The sequence below is a fragment of the Macrotis lagotis genome, chromosome 3, assembly GCF_037893015.1.
Source record: "Macrotis lagotis isolate mMagLag1 chromosome 3, bilby.v1.9.chrom.fasta, whole genome shotgun sequence".
NCBI lineage: Eukaryota > Metazoa > Chordata > Mammalia > Peramelemorphia > Peramelidae > Macrotis > Macrotis lagotis.
Genome location: NC_133660.1, coordinates 146,451,386 through 146,470,198, shown reverse-complemented (window position 1 = coordinate 146,470,198; position 18,813 = coordinate 146,451,386). Strand labels below are relative to the sequence as shown.

Below are 18,813 nucleotides of genomic sequence, written 5' to 3'. Positions count from 1 at the left end.
GAAACATTTTTGAGTCCAATAAGATTTAAGTTTGAGTTAGGAAAAAAGAGCATTCTATTTAAGTTAAGGGATAGAAATAGGGTTAAATTAAACTACAAATGATAAGTTGTTAAAAAGGTACCCAAATGTTTATTAAGCCATGTTTTTGTTACTGTAGTTTGACTGTTCTAAAAATAAGTGATACTTTGAGACTCTGACGGGTTCTAGTCAATCAATAAGCTTTTTATTAAGTGATTAGCATGTGCTGTACACTAGGCCAAACACTGGAAATACAAAGAGAGGAAAAAGACATAACCCACCAGTAAGGGTTTTGCAGTCTAATGGGGGAAGACAACATTTAAAAAACTATGTATAAATAAGCTACATACAGATTAAAAAGGAAATAATTAATAGAGGGAAGGCACTAGAATTAAGAGGCCTTGAATAAGGTTTCTTGTAGAAGGTGAGATTTTTAACTGGGTCTGAGTCCTCTCTCTCCTAATGGAAACAGGCATACTTCTACATCTTCTCATCCTATATGAATACTGCTCATGTGTTTCCATAAGTCTTCTATAAAATATCCACCCTATGAGCTTGGATTCTTGTGCTAACTCAAGGATGGATGGGAGTATAGTAGCCTATACTTCTATTGTCTTTACTCCCTATATGATTCACCAAGCTTCTTTTCTAGTTAAATATGTCCTTGATGATAGATGGCATTTAAGAATTAGTAGTGAAATCTTTTATGTTCTCTTTTAAATGTTGGGGATATACTGCTTCCTCTTTACACCCATCATTTGTCTTTTTATTTGCTTTTTGGGTTATATACATTATTTAAAAATTCTTATCCCATTTATTTCTTTGTAAAGATATTTATTTATAAATTCATTTATAAATATTTATATTTATATAAATATATTAAAGTATATTTATTTATAAATGTATAAATATATTTATTTTTAAATATATTTAAATAAACATATTTAAAGCTTTGAATTCCAAATTTTATCCCTCTATCACTGTTCCTCCTAGAGATGGTAAGCAATGAGATATAGGTTATAATGAGTAATTATGTAACAGATTTCTATATTAGTCTTTTTATATAAGAAGATGAGTAAGGAAATGAAGAAAGAAGTAAAAATAGCACATTTCAGTCTGCATTCAATCAATATCAGTTCTTTCTCTGGAAGTGGATAGTATTCATTGTTAGTCCTTTGGGATTACCTTAGATCATTGTATAGATGAGAATTACCAAGTCATCCTTAATTTTTAATTTAACAAAACTGCTTGTATACAACATTTTCCTGGTTCTTCTTGCTTCACTATGAATCAGTTCATGCAAGTCATTCCTTAATGGGAATTGTTATTGCCCTTCAGTCTCGAAGATGACCAAGACATCAAGCATAATAATTTGGATTAAAGTGAAGGCTTGTTGTACAAAGACACCATTCTCACTCTTCCAGAACCATCAAAACTGTGGACTTATATAATAATGTTTGTCCTTTATTCTTGAAGAAAGCCACAACATAAGGGAGATGATGCCATGACAAGCACATGAATTGGATTTGAGTGAGGGAGGCTGTGCTAAGTCACCAGCCTCATTTTCTCTTCCAGAGACAATTGGATCCAATGGTCAGATATGAATCAGGATGACTGCAGATGGCCCTGGATGAAAGGCAAGCAGGGTTAAGTGACTTAACCCAAGGCCACACAGTTAGTAAATGTCTGAGGTTGGATTCAAACTTTCATCCTCCTGACTCCAAGGCTATTGATCTATTAACAGAGCCATTTAGCTGCCTTTGGCCTGATATAGTAAGAACAGGACAACTAGTGTTGGCTTGAGTGATACAATGGCAGACTTTGACCTTTTACGTGTAGGTCTTTTCCAGGTCACTGAGGCATTTCAGCACTGCAGTATCATCAGGCTTAGGGATTTGACTTAGCAACTTTCAGTCAAGATTCTATAACTTGTAGTTATACCCTTTTGATTCCTTATCCAAGCAGATACATTCACTATATTGAACTATGGTTCTACTTATACTGGCAACAAATTTTATCAGTAAAATATATTTCAAGAAAGTAGGAATTATATTGTTTGTTTGTATTTTTATTTCCAGCATATGTACTTATCCCAATAGGTGATACATACTAAGTGCCTGAGAAGTAACTTTCTTTCTCTCCTCCTTCCTTTCTTCTTCTTCCTCCTCCCACATACTCTCACTCTCCTCACTATGAGACACACACACACACACACACACACACACACACACATACATATATATATATATATATATATATATATATACACATATATATGTATATTGCCCAGATTCTGTTTGTAAAGACAGGAGCCCATTAAGCTACTATATACCATAGTGTGAACAACATAGATTTCGTCTGATTTATTTTTACATGTAGATGATTTGATCAATCATGTTTCCATTGCTGTAGGTGTCTCTGAAGTCTTAATACAAATTGATAGAACATAATCTGCAAATACAAGGATTTATGGGAGGATCTTACCACAAATAAGAAATCCTTTTACTTGGACTCTACCAAAGTTATGAAATATGTCCTGTTTAAATATCTTACATACATCTGTGTGTGAGATATACCTCAAGTCTACCCTCTATTTGATTATGTTTAATGTTCAGAGGATCAAATGATTTTTAAAAAGCAATAGTCAAAATATGATAAATGTGCTAAAGGATATGTTCTCTGATGTCTTCATTATTACAACCTCTCCCCTTGTTCATCATTTCTTTCACTATTTTCTTAACTAGTTATCATTCTTGTGTTATTTGGAAACAATTTTGCTTCTCATTCATCAGGAGAATTTCTCAGTGAGGTTTCTTTCCCATCCCTTAATACAATGTAAAATAAATCATACCATTTGTAGACTTGAGGGAAAAGAATAATTAATTATACCATGTTATTTGTATGCCTTTATGTCTTAAAAGCTTATTTTAAAAAATTAATTTTTTCCAATTACATGCAAGTTTCAACATTCATTCTTTTGCAAACTTTAAAAGTTCCATATTTTCTATCACCTTCTCTTTACTCCACCATCCACATGGCAGTGATCAATCTGATAGATATAATTTGTACATATACAATTGTGTAAACATATTTCCATATTAGTCATGTTGTGAAAAAGAATTAAAACTGCGGGGGGTGGGAATCATGGGAGAGAAAGAAACAGCATAAAGGAAGTTTTAAAAAGTGAACATCATATGTTTTGCCCTGCATTCAGACTCCATACTTTTTTCTCTGAATGAGGATGTTTTCCACAAGTCTCTCAGGATTGTCCTTGGTCACTGAACTACTGGAAAGAGCTGCATTCATTATAGATGACCATCTGGATACAATGTTCTCCTGGTTCTACTCACTTCAGTAAACATCAGTTCATGAAAGCTTTCCCAGACTTTTCTGAAGTCTGACTTTAGATCAAGATTTCTTATAGAACAGTAGAAATCCATAGTATTCATATATACCATAACTTGTGAAGTCATTCCCCAATTGTTGTACATTCCCTCAATATTTTGCTTCAAGAAGAGTTGCTTTTAATAGTTTTGTACATGTGTACCCTTTCTTTTTTATTATGATCCCTTTGGGTCATAGATCTTGTAGTGGGGTTGCTGGAACAAAGAGTATACACAGTTTTATTGCCCTTTGAGCCTAGTTCCAAATTACTCTCCAGAGTGGTTGTATCAGTTCACAACTCCACCAACAGTACTTTAGCATCCCAGTTTTCCCACATCCCCTCCAACATTGATCATTTTCCATTTTTGTCATTTTTAGCCAATATGATAAGTGTGAGGTGGAACCTCAGAGTCATTTTAATTTACATTTCTTTAATCACTAATCATTTGGAGAATTTTTTTCATATGACTATAGGTAGCTTTAGTTTCTTCTGAAAATTGCCTGCTCATATCCTTTAACAATTTAACAATTGGGTAATGACTTGTATTCATATAAATTTGACTTCCATCTTTATGTGTTTTAGATAGGAACCCTTTATCAGAAATACTAGCTGTGAAAACTAGTTTTTGCTTTCTGCATTCCTTCTAAACTTTTTTGCATTGGTTTTAACTTATTTTCCTTAATCTTATCTCTTCCCCCCCTCCCATTTGTAGTTTTCTTTATCCCTTCCACTTTTAGGATTTGCTTCAACCTGCAGCTTGCCTTACACTGTCCTTTCCCCTTTTCCCTCCTACTTCCCTCTAGGGTAGAATAAATGTCTAAATCCAATTCCTTCTTTGAGCCAAATCTGTTAGTGTAAGATTTACTCAGTGTTTATACTCTCCCTTCTTTCCCCTTACTATAAGCCCTTTGTACCTCCTCATGTAGTATTAATTATTCTCTAATGCTTCTGCCTCCTTCTTCTTGCAATATAATCCTTTTTTTATGTCTTAATTCTTTTAAACCTGTCTTAGACCACCACCCTCTATCAAAGTATACTCCTTTCAACTATTCTGCTAGAAGTACAAATTTCAAGAGCCATAAGTATTATCACCATCATGATTAATTTGTACTCACACCCTCTGCTAAAGTCTACTCCCTACAACTGTCCCAGTAGAAATATAACCCTCATGAATTAAAGAAGCCATCAATTTATACCTATACCTTCTGTCTAATTATGATCCTTTCAATTGTCTTAACTGATTTATTTTTACATGTGAATGATTTGATCAATCATGTTAAGCTTTTTGTGATGGGGTCAGGGGCTCTGGTGCCTGAATTACTACTTACCTATGGCATTATAGGTATTGTCTTTGCACTTAGTCTTATTGACTAACTTTTTTCTTAATCTTATTGACTATTTTCATTCCATTTACCTTTTTAAGCATCTCAAGTCTTGTATTTGAAGATCAAATTTTCTGTTCAGTTCTATTCTATCAGGTAAGTTTGAAAGTCCTCGATTTTGTTGAAAGTTTATCTTTCTTCCTGAAAAAAATATGTTGAGTTTTGCAGGGTAATTGATTCTTGGTTGTATTCTAAGTTTCTTTTCCCCTCCAGAATTTCATATGCCAGACCCTCTGATTCTTTAATGTTGAAGTTGATAAGTTCCATGTAATCCAGACTTTGACTTCCTGGTATTCCAATTGTTTCTATTTGGCAACTTAAAGTATTTTCCTCTTTAGCTGACAATTCTGAGATTTGCTACAATATTCTTTGGAGTTTTTATTTTGGGATCTTTCTGGGGGTGATAAATGGATTCTTTTAAGGATTATTTTATTGGTCTAGGATATTTGGATAGTTTTCCATGATAATTTCATGAAAGATATTGTTCAGGCTCTTTTTCTGACCACAGCTTTCAGATAGAGCAGTAATGTGATTTATTTTCAGATAATTCATTTTTCCTGAGACATTTTTTTTATTTTCTTCTATTTTTTCAGTCTTTTGGTTTTGGTTGATGTAATATTGGTATCTCATAGATTCATTAATATCCATTTGTCCATTTCTAATTTTTAGGGTTTTTCTTTCTTAGTTAAAAATTGTGTTTTCTTTCCCAATTCCTTAATTTTACTTTTTTTTTTTTCAAATAATTGATTTCTTTTTCTATTTGACCAATTTTATTTTTAAAGATACTGTTTACTTCAATCAATTTTTCATAATTCTTCTGGGTGACTCTCATTTCTTTTTTCTATTTTTCTTTTTCATTTCTTCTTTGGTTTTTTAAAATCTGTTTTTGAGCTTTACCAAGAGGTCTTTTTTGATGATGGCATTTGAGTTGAAATTTTTATCATCCTTATCAGAATATTAACTTTTGATGGTTAACTCTTTTTTTTTTCTCCTAAGGTCTCCTTCTGGGGCAAAGTGAGCATAGTCCCAAGCTTTTTGTGATGGGATCAGGGGTTCTGGTGCCTGAATTACTGCTTACCTATGGAATTTCTGGTTTTAGGTGTTTGTTCTGTTTGTTAGAGTAGCTCAACCCAGTCCCTCCCCAGCATTCCTGGAATTCAAACTTTGGGATCTTCACTGCTGGGCTGCTGCAGCACTGGCTTGCTAAGTGCAGACATAAACTGCTCCATGGCTAGTGGCCTTCTGTTGGCTTTCCAGTTCTCCTGTCTATGTATATTCCTTTTTTACCCATGTGAGACAAACCTTTACTGAAGTTTCTCCTCAATATCTTGAGCTGAGAGTTTGTTTCATACTTTTTTTTGTGGGTTCTGTCTCTTTAGGTTCTGCTAAGAGTAGAGGTGGTGAATGTTGGACCCACAGGTCATTTGGTCTGGTGCTGTCACAGTAACTGCAGGTGGGACTTGAAATTCAATAAATCTAGGAGCTTTTTAGGGATGGATTAATTAACCATATGTTCAAATATAGCAGGCAAATGATGTTATAAATATGCATATCTTCCTTAGCATAAAAAAGTCCCCCACTCCTGGTTTATAGGCTTCATTTAAAGTTATTTTGGGAAAAAACCTTAAATGCAATCTTCTTTTGGATTTTGTGAATCTCATATGGTCTATAAATAGAAAGTGTTGCCCTGATTGGGTTGAGGCCATGATTTTTAAGATTATTTTTTAAAAAGCCACAATGACCCTCCAAAAAGCAATAAGGAATTCGAGATCCAGAATTCTGAGTGGAATTTCAGGGGACCAATTTGTGATGCTTTGCCTGGGATGTTTATGAACTAATTAAGATTATTTATAGACTGTCAGATTAATCTGTGACTACCTGTTCTAGCATTGCAGGGATCTATGAATTTCTTTTTGGAGAAAAAAGGGGGACAAGTAAGCTATACTGATATCTAAAAGTACCTATCATATCAGTAGCCATAAATTATATTGATTGAAATGTTTGTAATAGTCAAGGATAATCAAGGTTCTGTGATTTTATCTATGTGGCATCTCCTTTCACTAACAGTTATTACAACCTGTCCATTTAGAGAACAGCTTGTGGTCAAATAAGTTATACTTGAGAAATGCCTGAGGTGGAAATTAGTTTGTAGAAGTAAAATTCAATTGGCCTGACATCATGATGCTCTTCATTTTTATCACCATAGTTAATATTTAGATAGTGCTTTAAGGTTTACAAAGGACCTTACATTATTACTTTATTCTCACAACAACCCTTTGAGATAAATGTTACTATTGTCCCCATTTTTTCAGTTAAAGAAACTGACAGAAATCAAGTGACTTGCCCAGATTCTGATATTGAGAATGATACGGGCTGCAATACCAGAGACTTAGTCCCAACAATCTTTCTTTCATGGGTCCTTTTCACATGAATTCATGGGACTGCATATGTCACTGATGGTAAAAATTTCTGATCCAGTCTTGTTGCTCTTTGTCCTTTGCTTTTGAAGAAGAGCAGTGACATCATTGATATGTGATGTCTTGAGTGGCAAATGAATTTGATTTAAGCAAGTTGGAGTTGAGCCTCACTTACTCTCTCTTCCAGAGTCAGGTAACTCCAGTGAGAAAACAAAGTCAGAATGACTAATGACTACTTGGGATGCAGTGGATGCCCTTGTTGACTGTGATGTCTGAACAAACAATAAGTGATCCACAACACTTGCCTCAGCCATCTTCATGACCAATGAAACAAATTGTTCTTATTCACCCATTCCGCTGGGATAAGTCTTTAAATGCTTGAAATAGGTATCCCCCTAATTCACTAATGGGTTTAAATTCTACTGGCTACTCTCATCCTGATTTAGCCATTTTGTTGGGTTGGTTTATTTACTTCATAGTGTAGCCACAGCATCTTGTAGCCCCAGGTGAGAACTGGATAACAGGTGTTCATCAAAGTTGGGTGAGCAGCTTTGAAAAGGACTTAGTAAGCCCTCACATCAGAGGTGCTAGTCCTCCCTGAATATCTCAGATTTTCAGGTACAAGTTATATAACAATTTTATGAATTACATAAAAACATGCAACATGGTCTTCTACATTCAGTGTAGAAACCAGGCCTCTTTGAACAAGTAGAATTATTAATATTTGGATAATCAAAATGCAAGGGAAATTGGAGGTGACAAGAGACTCTTCAAAGTAAGCAAGAGACAGACAATCGAGTTCCCCTGACCAATATCACACTATTAGGAAACAATTATTTTCCAGATTCTGTCAAAAGTAAAAAGCTACACTAGAAAATATAGAAGATAGTTCATGCACAAACTTAAATATCAAAGGATTTTATTGAAAGAAATAATACAGTCAGCTGGGTTCTATGATAGTGTTGGAGAAATGCTGAAACACAATTGTCTTGGATGTTTCTTGCAGGTTGTGATGAAAATCTTCATGCCCATTGTGAGCTCCAGTGTTGGTAGCAGGAAGGCTATTGAGAGAAATAATTATTAATAAGAAATGATTTGGGGAGATTCAGAGTTCCCTATCCTCATTTCAAACCTGCTGTTTTTGAAGGTTGAGCTAACTTTCTCCTCTATCCAACCCCACCCAAGTTTACAAGAAATTTCTAGTCTAAGGTAAATTTCATTCAATCAACCTTGGGTGGAGACAGATCCTTTTGTCTAGATGCCCAAAGCTGGGAGTGGTCTGGGTATAGGGATAGTCTCTCTATCCAAGAGTGACATGATGTCATCCTTAGCCCCTTACTGGGAGTAAGCTCACATCTCATTAAATTGTTAACTGATTAGAGTCCACTGCTGTTTGTCCAAAGGTATATAAACCTTAAAAAAAAGTAGTCATGCTCTATCTGATGGAAAGAGGGGATAAGGAAGGCTTTTTCTGTCAATCATATGCTGACTACAAATGATAAAATTGATTATAATTTTCACCAAAACTTTGTTTCTCAAAACTATTTAATTCACTATTTTAATAGCTTAGAAGGACCTAAAAGGTGTTTATTTATATGTTTATAATTATTTTGAAATTGTGAACTTAATCAGGGAGACTCAGGAATGCATGAAGTAATCAGATAGCCATTCACTTTTTTCCAGAAATCTACCATAATCAACTTTACCAGAATCATATTCACTTTCATAGCTTCTTGTTCTTTTTTTGTTTGTTTGTGTGTGGCCAAAAGTTGAGGTCCCCTACTAGTATAATTTATGAAATTATGTATTACTCTGTACTACTGTGTACCAGACAGGCATTTCCTCAGTGACTAATAAACTACTTCCCTGTTCCTAGATCAATTTTGAGATAGTTTTCTAGTTGTTTTTTTGGTGGGGAGGAAGGGATTTAGGATGTCTTCAGAGGATTCCTTCCTCACTCCACCATTTTGGTGCTGGAAATCAGCCATCCATGAGTTTCAACCCTTTTTCATACCTCTATTATGAGAACTTGGAAATTGGATAATTTTCTGATATTTAATTTCATCTTCCTTTTCCTCATATTTACCTGGGGAGAGTCACAATTAGAAAATATATGGGGGGGGAGGCTAACTAGGAAGTTTGGAGAATACTGGCCTGTCACAGAACTTCTGCTGATGCCACAGGAAATAGGGAAGAATATAATGTAAATAGACAAGGGGACAAAAAATGTACAGAAATAATAGTTAGGAAATGTGTAGTCATGATCTGATCCATACATGAGCACTCTTGTACTAAGAATTTGCTGAGAATAAATGAATAAGTCCCAGTGTTGGAGTGGTTGATGGAAGGTGGCAATCATTGTTTTAAATGCCTGATTATCAGTCTGTGTGTGTGTGTGGGGGGGGGGTAACTGATAAGTTCCAGGAAATGTTCTTAGGAACATATAAGAAAACAGAGAATTTGAATGATTATTCTGATTAGAGAGAGCAAGATTAAAAAGATGAAAAGGAGCCTGACACAGGAATCACTGACCTTCCAGGAAAAAGAGACAGCTCATATATTCACTCACTGATTCATATTTGTTGAAATATACTTGAATATAAAAATAAATAAATAAATGAATAAGTGTATAAGGTTCCATGCTACAATCATAGCTTCAATTGGTAGAATATTAAAAGTGAATGGGGCCAATACAAGTATTATTTACACTAAAGAAAAAAACAACAATGCACTGAAATTAAAAAAATAAAAGGGCTTAAAGCCATTAGTAGTTGTTGATTATCCTAAAGGAGTAGCTGGATCTTTCTATGAAAGCTAGTGTTTGCTGAACTTAGAAGGACTAAATTGTTCTTAAGGATGCAGAACATTCAATATGGTGAAAAATAGAAAGTAGAGGAAGAGTTTGTATTGTGAGGGGAAGTGACAGTATTTTCATGGAGTTTGTGAGATTGCTTGTATGTTTGAGAAGAACAACATAGAAGCTGAGAAAGCTTAGTTTGTGTAATAGGAGCGATTTGATGGTGTCAAGTCAGACTTGAAATCCTTGCAGGGAGTAGTAGTTTGTGAGGTTCTCTGGATGTGGATGCCTGGAGAACCAAGATTACTCCTAGAACTGACCTTGATTTGTAGAAGCATTCCACCTATATAATTATGTAATTGTCCACTGCCTTTCCCTGTATCCAGCCATTGAATTTAGGCATGAATTGGCCCAAATATGGAATGATTCTATCAAATGGAGACAGTTTTTTGATGAATAATATGTCTGAATAAAAAGACAGCTTCTACTATTAGATGATGGAGGAACAAGTCAGGTTGGAATATAAATGGATCATGACATTTTGTTCCCAAAGAACTTCTTTCTGGTCTAATAGAGGAGTAGTACAAACAAAATGTGGAGTCCAAGGAAAAGTGGGATTATACCTTTAAGAAATAGTCTAGATTTTTACAGACCAGGTAGTATTTGATCCAAGAACTGAAATTTTTGAACTAGATCTTTCGATTTTATTAATATTAGGGATTGTTAGTATGAACATTCCCTCTGCTGATGCTCATTGGTAATTTCCCTGCCATTTATAATCCTGGAGACTTCATTAGGTCAATGGGAGCACAGCCAATATGTGAGAGAAGGATTTGAACCCAGATCTTCACTCCAAGGCTATCTCTCTGTCTCTCTGTCATTCTGCCTTTTGGGCTTTGACAGATGGATAGAATTTCAATGAGCATTTGGAACAAAGGATAGAAATTAGATTTAAGGGAGGAAAATGGACTTGAGAGTTGATGGCTTAATTTGAGAATGAAGAGTAATACTATCTGTCTGGAAAATAGGATATGCCAAAGAACAGGAGATAAGGTTGGAAAGAAAGCTTGGAGATATAATGTAGATGGTTTCCAAGGTCAAGCTAGAACCCTCAGGGACTGTTTACCATATTCTCAGACTATCTCACTCCCCTAAAATTGGAGACTGGAAGGCAGAGAACCAAATTCCTCTCAATGCCTTTCTTTTACAGAAAGAGAAGTCTCAGCTCATTCCACTTTGTATCTATTGCTATGCATGGTTTTTTCCCCACAAAATGAGATATTTTTTGAGTGTTGTCTCCCTTTATATTATAGTTTTGTTGAAGGAAGGAACTGTCTTATTTTTATTAATTATATCCCCAGTGTTTACCACAGAATCTGGTATACAATAGGTACTTAATATATGTTGATTGGATTGGATTGGATCTGGCATTTTTCCTTTATCCTGTTGTCAATGGGGAGCTGTTTAAAGATTTTTATTTGTTTTTTAAACAGGTAAGAGATATGATCCAGGAAGTAGGAAGATTAATTTGGGACTTGAGTATAGAATAGATTAGGAGAAGTGATGGTAGAGACTGGAGGGAGGGAGGAAAGGAAAGAGGACAGAGAGAATATTATGATAGTCTAAAGGTAAACTAATCTGATAGTATCAATAATAAAGTAAGTTCTAGTCAATTTATTTCAGATTCTGGACTATATAATATGTGTGTGTATGAATAGCTATAAATATATATAGGAATATATGTTATTGTTTTTAAGAAAATACATATTGATGTTGAAGTATTTATGAGTTATTTCCTAAATATTATATGATTTTTGGCAATAAAACAAAAAGAGTGATGAGGTAAGTTCAGTGTTGTGATGAGTATATCCAGAATCTGCACATGTTAAATTAAGGTTTGATTATTCTTTAATATAAGAGAGTGACAATAAAACATCAGGTTCAATAAGATATGATAGCTATAGATGAAATAATGTCCATTCTTTCAGATCAATCAGGGCTAAATATTTCAAAGATTTGCTATTGAAGGGAGCAGTGACTTCCAAAACTACCTAATGCGCCTATTTCATTTCCAAACTATATTGTAAATGAGTATGTGTGCTTGTTCTTTAAAGGTAAGGTGGGATAATGATTCAAGTCAGAGCATAGAGAGTCTGAAATTTGTCAAGATTTGAAAACTTGACTTTAAGTTAAACTTCTGATACATTTTGTTGGGTGACCCTGGACAAGTCACATAACCAAGAAGCTATAATGGTACTCTCTGAGAATTAGGAAGACTTGAGTTTGAAACTTGATTCAAATATTTATCAGCTGTGTAACCCTGTGGAAATTACATAAGCACTCAGCTTATTTCATTATCTATAAAATGGGGATGATGATAATAATAATAATAGCATCTAATTCCCAGAATTATTGTGAATATCAAATGAGATAACATGTAAAATATTTTGGAAACATTAAAGCACTATATAAATGGAAGTTATTAATATTCAAAAAATATTTTTAAAAAGTGAAGAAACTAAAACTTTTCAATTTTCTGTTTGGGAAGAATATTTCTAGAAGCATTATTTCTAGTAAGTTTCCAGTATTCCTATAATAATCAGTATAAAATTCATTTATCTAGTTCCTAGTCATACCTGAAATTGTTAGGTGGTACCCAGAACAACTAAGAAAGACGCAATCCATATCTTCCTATAGGTCACAATCTAAGTAGTTATAAACATTTTGATCATCCCCAAATCTCAACATTAAGAAGGTTAGAGGTTATAACTGACCATCACAATAGAGAAGTACATATATTTGAAAAAGAAGCAGTATTTGACTCAAAGTATTTCCAACCAGTTGATAGACAGCCAGCTGCCTAAGTAAATGACATAATGTTTCCTAAACTAAAAGAATGTCAATCAAACAGAATTGTTTATGTAATGAACATTAAAGCTGCAATTTTCAAATAGAGAAAGTATTATAATTGTAAATCTATTTTGAAATGATTGTCATACAGTTCCAACAGTACCTAGGGGGGAAAACAGCCTAAAATAATTCTATTTCACAAATGGCTCAACTTAGGTTTAAACTTCATGAGCAAATAGCACCCAGGACACGTTCAGTAAATAAAGTAGTTGCATTATCCCAAACTTCATTTAGCCGTATGCCTGGAAGTAATGAGGCAGATTCTCCCAAGACCCATATTACCCATGGGGAGAAATTACTTGGAGGACACATTTGGACTAAGATTTTGCCATCTGACTGTCATAGTCTCAGGGAGTAATTGGCTATATCAACACTGGAGAAATAAAATTCTCCCTGTGGAATGAAAGGGTCTTATTTAGCTTGTCCCATTGATTAGGTTGGGGATTTCCTTTTATTATGGTAATTCTTGCCCCCTAGTGGTGTAAATAAATAAATACACGTCAATCCTTAATAATAAATTCAAGAATTTGTTAGAATCAGAAAATTTTATAATTTTAGGTTTGGAGAGATCTTATGACCAAGTTAATTCAAAGATTCTCAAGTGATTTGATTACCTCAAAGCACTGGACAATTTCTAAACCATTTTCTTCTCCATAAAAGCACAAATTGTCCAACTACACCTATGATTTCAGTGATGTAGGTGGGCTCAGAAATAGGGATTTCCTCCACCTATATAGCTTGACCTGCACTCTAATTTTTAATTTTAGAGATTCACATTGGGCACTGAAATGTTAAGTATCATGCCCAAGGTCACTCAGTCAATAGGAGAAAGGCTTAAATCTGGGTATTCCTATCTCAGAGACCAGTTCTCTATTTGTCATGCAACATTGTTTTTTTAATATTGTAAATACAAAAAAAAAAATTTGTTTCAATAAATAAAATATGCATCTGTCTTTATGAATGTATATTCTGGAGTGTGAGGAAAAGATGAATAAGCTAAAACAATTAAGCAATAAGAGGGTGTCAACATTCCAAAAAAAGGTGGTGAATCACTGATCTAATTCAGTGATTTCCAGTTTTGGAGTTCCCTCCACTGAGAACAGAAGGAGCTGAAGTTCTAAGACAGCATAGAATCTTCTCTCAGGCTAAGGGGGTGGTAATTTTTTCCTGTGGCTATGACTCTCCTTGAGGGTAAGACCAGGAGAAAGACACAATAAATGTGTAAGGTGCTGGAAAAACAGTGAAATAAAGAATGGATTTCTAGAGCTATTTTAAAAAAACACATTTCCCCCCCTTAATTATACTCAAAATTAGAAACAGATGATCCCAAAAGGCACATTCACAACAATTGGACTTCTACTTGATATTTGCATGGTTCTCCTCTATGCACTCTAAAGGACAGAAACCACATAGAAATGATTATTTGTAATCAGGCAAATTTTCATGATTATTTTTTTTAAGCATTCAAATTGACTATGGATGCATTGACTAAAATAAACCTTCACCTTCCTAAATTTAAATGTACTTTCCTGTATTTGTATTATATTGACATGGGCAACTGTTCAACCAAACCTTAGGGGTATATACTTAAGTAAAGATTGGGAGTTTCAGATACGCCCTGTGAAAGCTACTTTAGAGACCAGTTTTTGAGGTTATCCACTTCCGGTAATAAGTTATTTGGGTATAGACTCCAGGCTTGTTCTGACGACCACAGTTATCACCCCAGCTCACAATTCCAATGAGATACCAAGTATCTTTAGAATCTTTTACAACTAGAGGTCCTCCAGAATCACCCTGATGAGAAAAAAACAAAGAAATGAGTGATTTTTATTTGCATAGTACATTTTCTTTACCAAAAAACACTTCTTAAATATTGTCTTAGTTGATTATCACTACAAGTGCTTTCAGAAATGTTTAACAAAGACCAGCAAAAAGTCCTCCTCTCTGTTCCTGAGGTCTTGTTTTCTAAGAATATTTGCTACTAAAACCACTCATCTCCCCAGCAAAAGGTGGTGATGATGATATTTGTCTTTTATTCTTTTTTTTGCAAGGCAAATGGGGTTAAGTGGTTGCCCAAGGCCACACAGCAAGGTAATTATTAAGTATCTGAGGCCAGATTTGAACTCAGGTACTCCTGACTCCAGGGCCAGTGCTCTATCCACTGTACCACCTAGCCATCCCTGTCCTTTATTCTTGAAGAAGACCATGTTGCCATAACAAGCACTGAACTGGATTTTGAGTGAAGGGGCCTGTACTAATTCACCAGCTTCACATTCTCCTCCAGAGCCATCTGAGTCCAGTAGCCAGATATGGATCATGACACCAAGCAAGCAAGCAGCAAACATTTTATTTAGCACCTAATTCTAGTATGTTCCAGAATCTAGTTCATTGTGCTAGGTTAGGGCTGTCCAACCTTATTTTTAAAAGGTTTTATTGAAACAATAGACAATATATTTTGATTTGTCATTTAATAAACTTACAGGGGGCTGCATAAAATCCATCCTTGCAGCCCTGGCCCTTGGAGCCTGGACCACATTGTAGACAATCTATAAACTCCTTGAGGACAAAGATTGTCTTTTACCTGTTTTTGTTTTCTTAGTGCTTTGCAACTTAGTAAATGGTTATTGACTAAGAAAGGAAAAAACAGCTCCTGACCTCTAAGGTGGGAGAAACATTAGGTTACATGCAGCAATTATGTACATGAATTATATAGAGAGTAAATTGGAGGTTATTACAGAGGGAAGGCACCAACATTGACAGGGATATTAAAAGGACTTGAAGAAGAAAGGATATTAGCAGAGGCCTGAATAAAGTTAGGGAAGTCAGGAGATGAAATGGGGAGGAAGAATATTCAATGCATGAGGGAAAGTCAGTGAAAATGACTTTTTGAAGAGAACTGTGTCACAAAAACCTAAAGATAGAATCAAGAAGTGTATGCTTGTTTGTGTCAGAGGCTACCACACTTGGGAATTAGGAAAAAGGAGAGTTTTGGGAGAGAAATAATAAGCCAAGGAATAGCTATTTTTACACTAAGTGCCACATATTTCTGGGGTTCAGAAGTTCTATTTTGAATCCTCCCTTTCTCCCAAGTATGTATAGTGGGAGAGAGGGGAAAAGGATGAGAAAAAAAGCTCATCTAGGAAACCTATCTAACTGCCTTCTGATCCTTTCATATGTGTATATACAGCCAGTTCTGAGTCTCTGGTGAATCTTTGATTCACCTTATATCCTTATATAGTTAACTCTAAAATCAAGTTAACAACAAGAAATTTATTCTTCTTCTTATTATTATTATTTTGGCAAGGCAATGGGGTTAAGTGGCTTGCCCAAGGCCACACAGCTAGGTAATTATTAAGTGTCTGAGGCTGGATTTGAACTCAGGTACTCCTGACTCCAGGGCCAGTGCTCTATCCACTGCAGCACCTAGCCACCCCACAATATTTATTATTAAGCATCTACTAAGTTCAGGGCACTGTGCTAAGCAATGTACAAACAAACAATTTTGAATAAAAGTTATTGTTTTATTGTCTCAAATTTAGAGTTTAATGAGGGAGAAAATATGTAAGTAATTATGTTGAAACAAGATATGTAGACAGGACAAATTGGAGAGAGTCTCAGAGGGAAGACATGAATGGATATAACCTGTCATGGCCAAACAGGGCCAATCTTCTCATAATGAATCTATCAAAATTTCCTTAACCTGATCCTTGGATCTCTGACAGATTCTTGCTTGTTCTGTACTCAAAGCTTTTCTTAGTTGTTAGGAGAAGGAAGAGTTGTGCTCCTATTCAATAGTAACCTCCCCAAAACTCATATCCTTTCCATGCTAAAATGACACATTAGAATAAAGATTAGTGGATGATAGTAATCATAATTTAATTTTTCTTTAATGATTTGGTTCTTTAGGATCATTATGTGGCACAAGATTTTGTTAGAATCATCTGATATTATTGTAGCAGATATAAGAGAAGTAGGAAACTGGGATGATTATGACTCACATAAATGTTTTGAAAATAGATTTTGTTAATACTTATATACTTTATTTAATATCAGATTACATCATTTCAACTCTTGTTCATGCCCTCTATAAATTATCATTAAGGAATCTACCCAATCTGATGAGGGCCTTCCTTTTAATTTCTTGATACTACATGGATAGTTGTTCAACCAATGAAATAGATATACGTTTCTTTTATTCTATTTATCCATGTTCTTTTATTCTATTTATCCATGTTCCTTTATTCTATTCTATTTATTCCAATTCTTCATGTACTTTTCCACTGAGAATATGTTGTAAACCTGTCATTCTCACTACATACCTTTGTACTGAGCTCTTGGTGACTCATAACATTAACAACTAGGATATTACATGACTCACTAGTATGTGGTTATCAGCACATATGTTCTTAGTTAAAAGATCAGCCTTTGTTACAGGGAAGGGTTTAGGGTTATCAAAAGCATAGAGCAATTTTCCATGGCTAAGAGAATATACTCTCTGCCTTGGTTTGGGAAAAAAAAATTCACAAAAAATTGACTCCAAAATGTTAAAACACGATGAGGTAAATGATTTGTCCAAAGATAATAGAAGTTATGAAGCAGAGCTGAGATTTGAACATATCTCATTACTAGAAATTTAACAGAGTGAGTAGCCTTTCAGTTGGTACAGTTCTCAGCCCATTCATACCTTCTCAGTCTGTGTGATTCCTTTCAGGTAGTTCTATAAATCCTCCATAGAAAGTCCACCTGAATCACTTTTTCTTTCAGTTCTTTTCATATTTCATGAGAAATACTCAGGCTACGTCTCCTTACTTACATGATTGAACTACTTTTTCTCCTGGACAGACATGTTCTTGACAATGAGTTTCACTCTTTTAGAGTATGTCATCAGTGATAATGTACAGCTATTTGAGTATACTTACCATATGACACCCCCCCCCCCTTTTTTGGCTTCTTACTAGTGATTGGGAAATTATTTCTGCTTGATGGAATATTGGATAGACTTATTTTCACTGTTTAGTGACTTTCTCCTCTCAAAGAGAGGGAGTTTCAAATTATTGTTTTAAAAGTAACATTTTTTATTTGTCATAATGGGAGGCATTATAATATGAGAGAACATAGAGCTTAATTTGTATTTTTTTACTTAAATTTCATATGGAAATTGTGCCTGAAACCATTGCAGAAATGATATGAAAGTCTTAGACAAAAGTATTCTGGAACTAGTTTTAACCAACTTTGAGAACTGTTAAATAAATTTTTGATGTGAACATTTAAACTTTAGAAGTTTTGCTTTATAGACTTAAGAAAGTGATGGAGAAAAGGTTAATAGTACTAAGTAAATATAAAAGTGTGCTATGCATGTTTTATTTTTTTTCTTTTTTGGAGATCTGGCTGTTAAACATTTACCTACATACTAAGATAAGTTACAAAGATCAAAATATATCAATAGATCCCTATATCTTTCACTTCCTATTGCTCCATATTCCTAATGTTCTTCCTTCTAATCAATTAACCAGTAAGTATTTTACATTGTTAATTGTTTACTGGTTGTGTGTATCTAGATGATTTAGAATTGCATTTACTTAGAGTCAACACCATAACTTTAGTTTCTATTTGTAAAGAACACAAAAGTTAGTTCCTGGATTAGATGGATTTTTCTTTAGTAGTAGTAATGATAGTAATAACAAAGTAATTACTACCCCACCTACCCTGCAGGCATCATAAATTCCTTCCAAGAAACCAGCACAAAACATTCCAAATGTTATCTCTTTGCCATATACATGTGGCTGCTTGCATATTTCATTGCTTATAATTTCCACCGAAGCTTGTTGAAGATCATTCTGTGAAGGCCCTAAGGATAAAGAAAAAATAGGTAATTTTAGCATTAACAGTCAACATCCTTTGATA

General features: G+C 34.4%; 1 protein-coding gene across 3 annotated transcripts in view; it reads right to left on the bottom strand.

The window, feature by feature from the left end:
• Positions 1-9,875: 9,875 nt before the first annotated feature.
• The window catches only part of TMPRSS11A (transmembrane serine protease 11A), a 66,992-nt gene continuing 58,054 nt past the window's right edge, over positions 9,876-18,813 (bottom strand). The window contains exons 9-10 of one of the 3 annotated variants that reach the window (XM_074229328.1): positions 18,615-18,757; positions 9,876-14,703 (exon numbers count right to left, since the gene is read on the bottom strand). In XM_074229328.1, the coding sequence (XP_074085429.1) occupies positions 14,542-14,703; positions 18,615-18,757 (305 nt within the window). In that variant the 3' untranslated portion in view covers positions 9,876-14,541. Of the gene's footprint in view, positions 14,704-18,614; positions 18,758-18,813 lie in introns of those variants that run through there. The other 2 variants (XM_074229329.1, XR_012477023.1) reach the window with 2 other exon arrangements.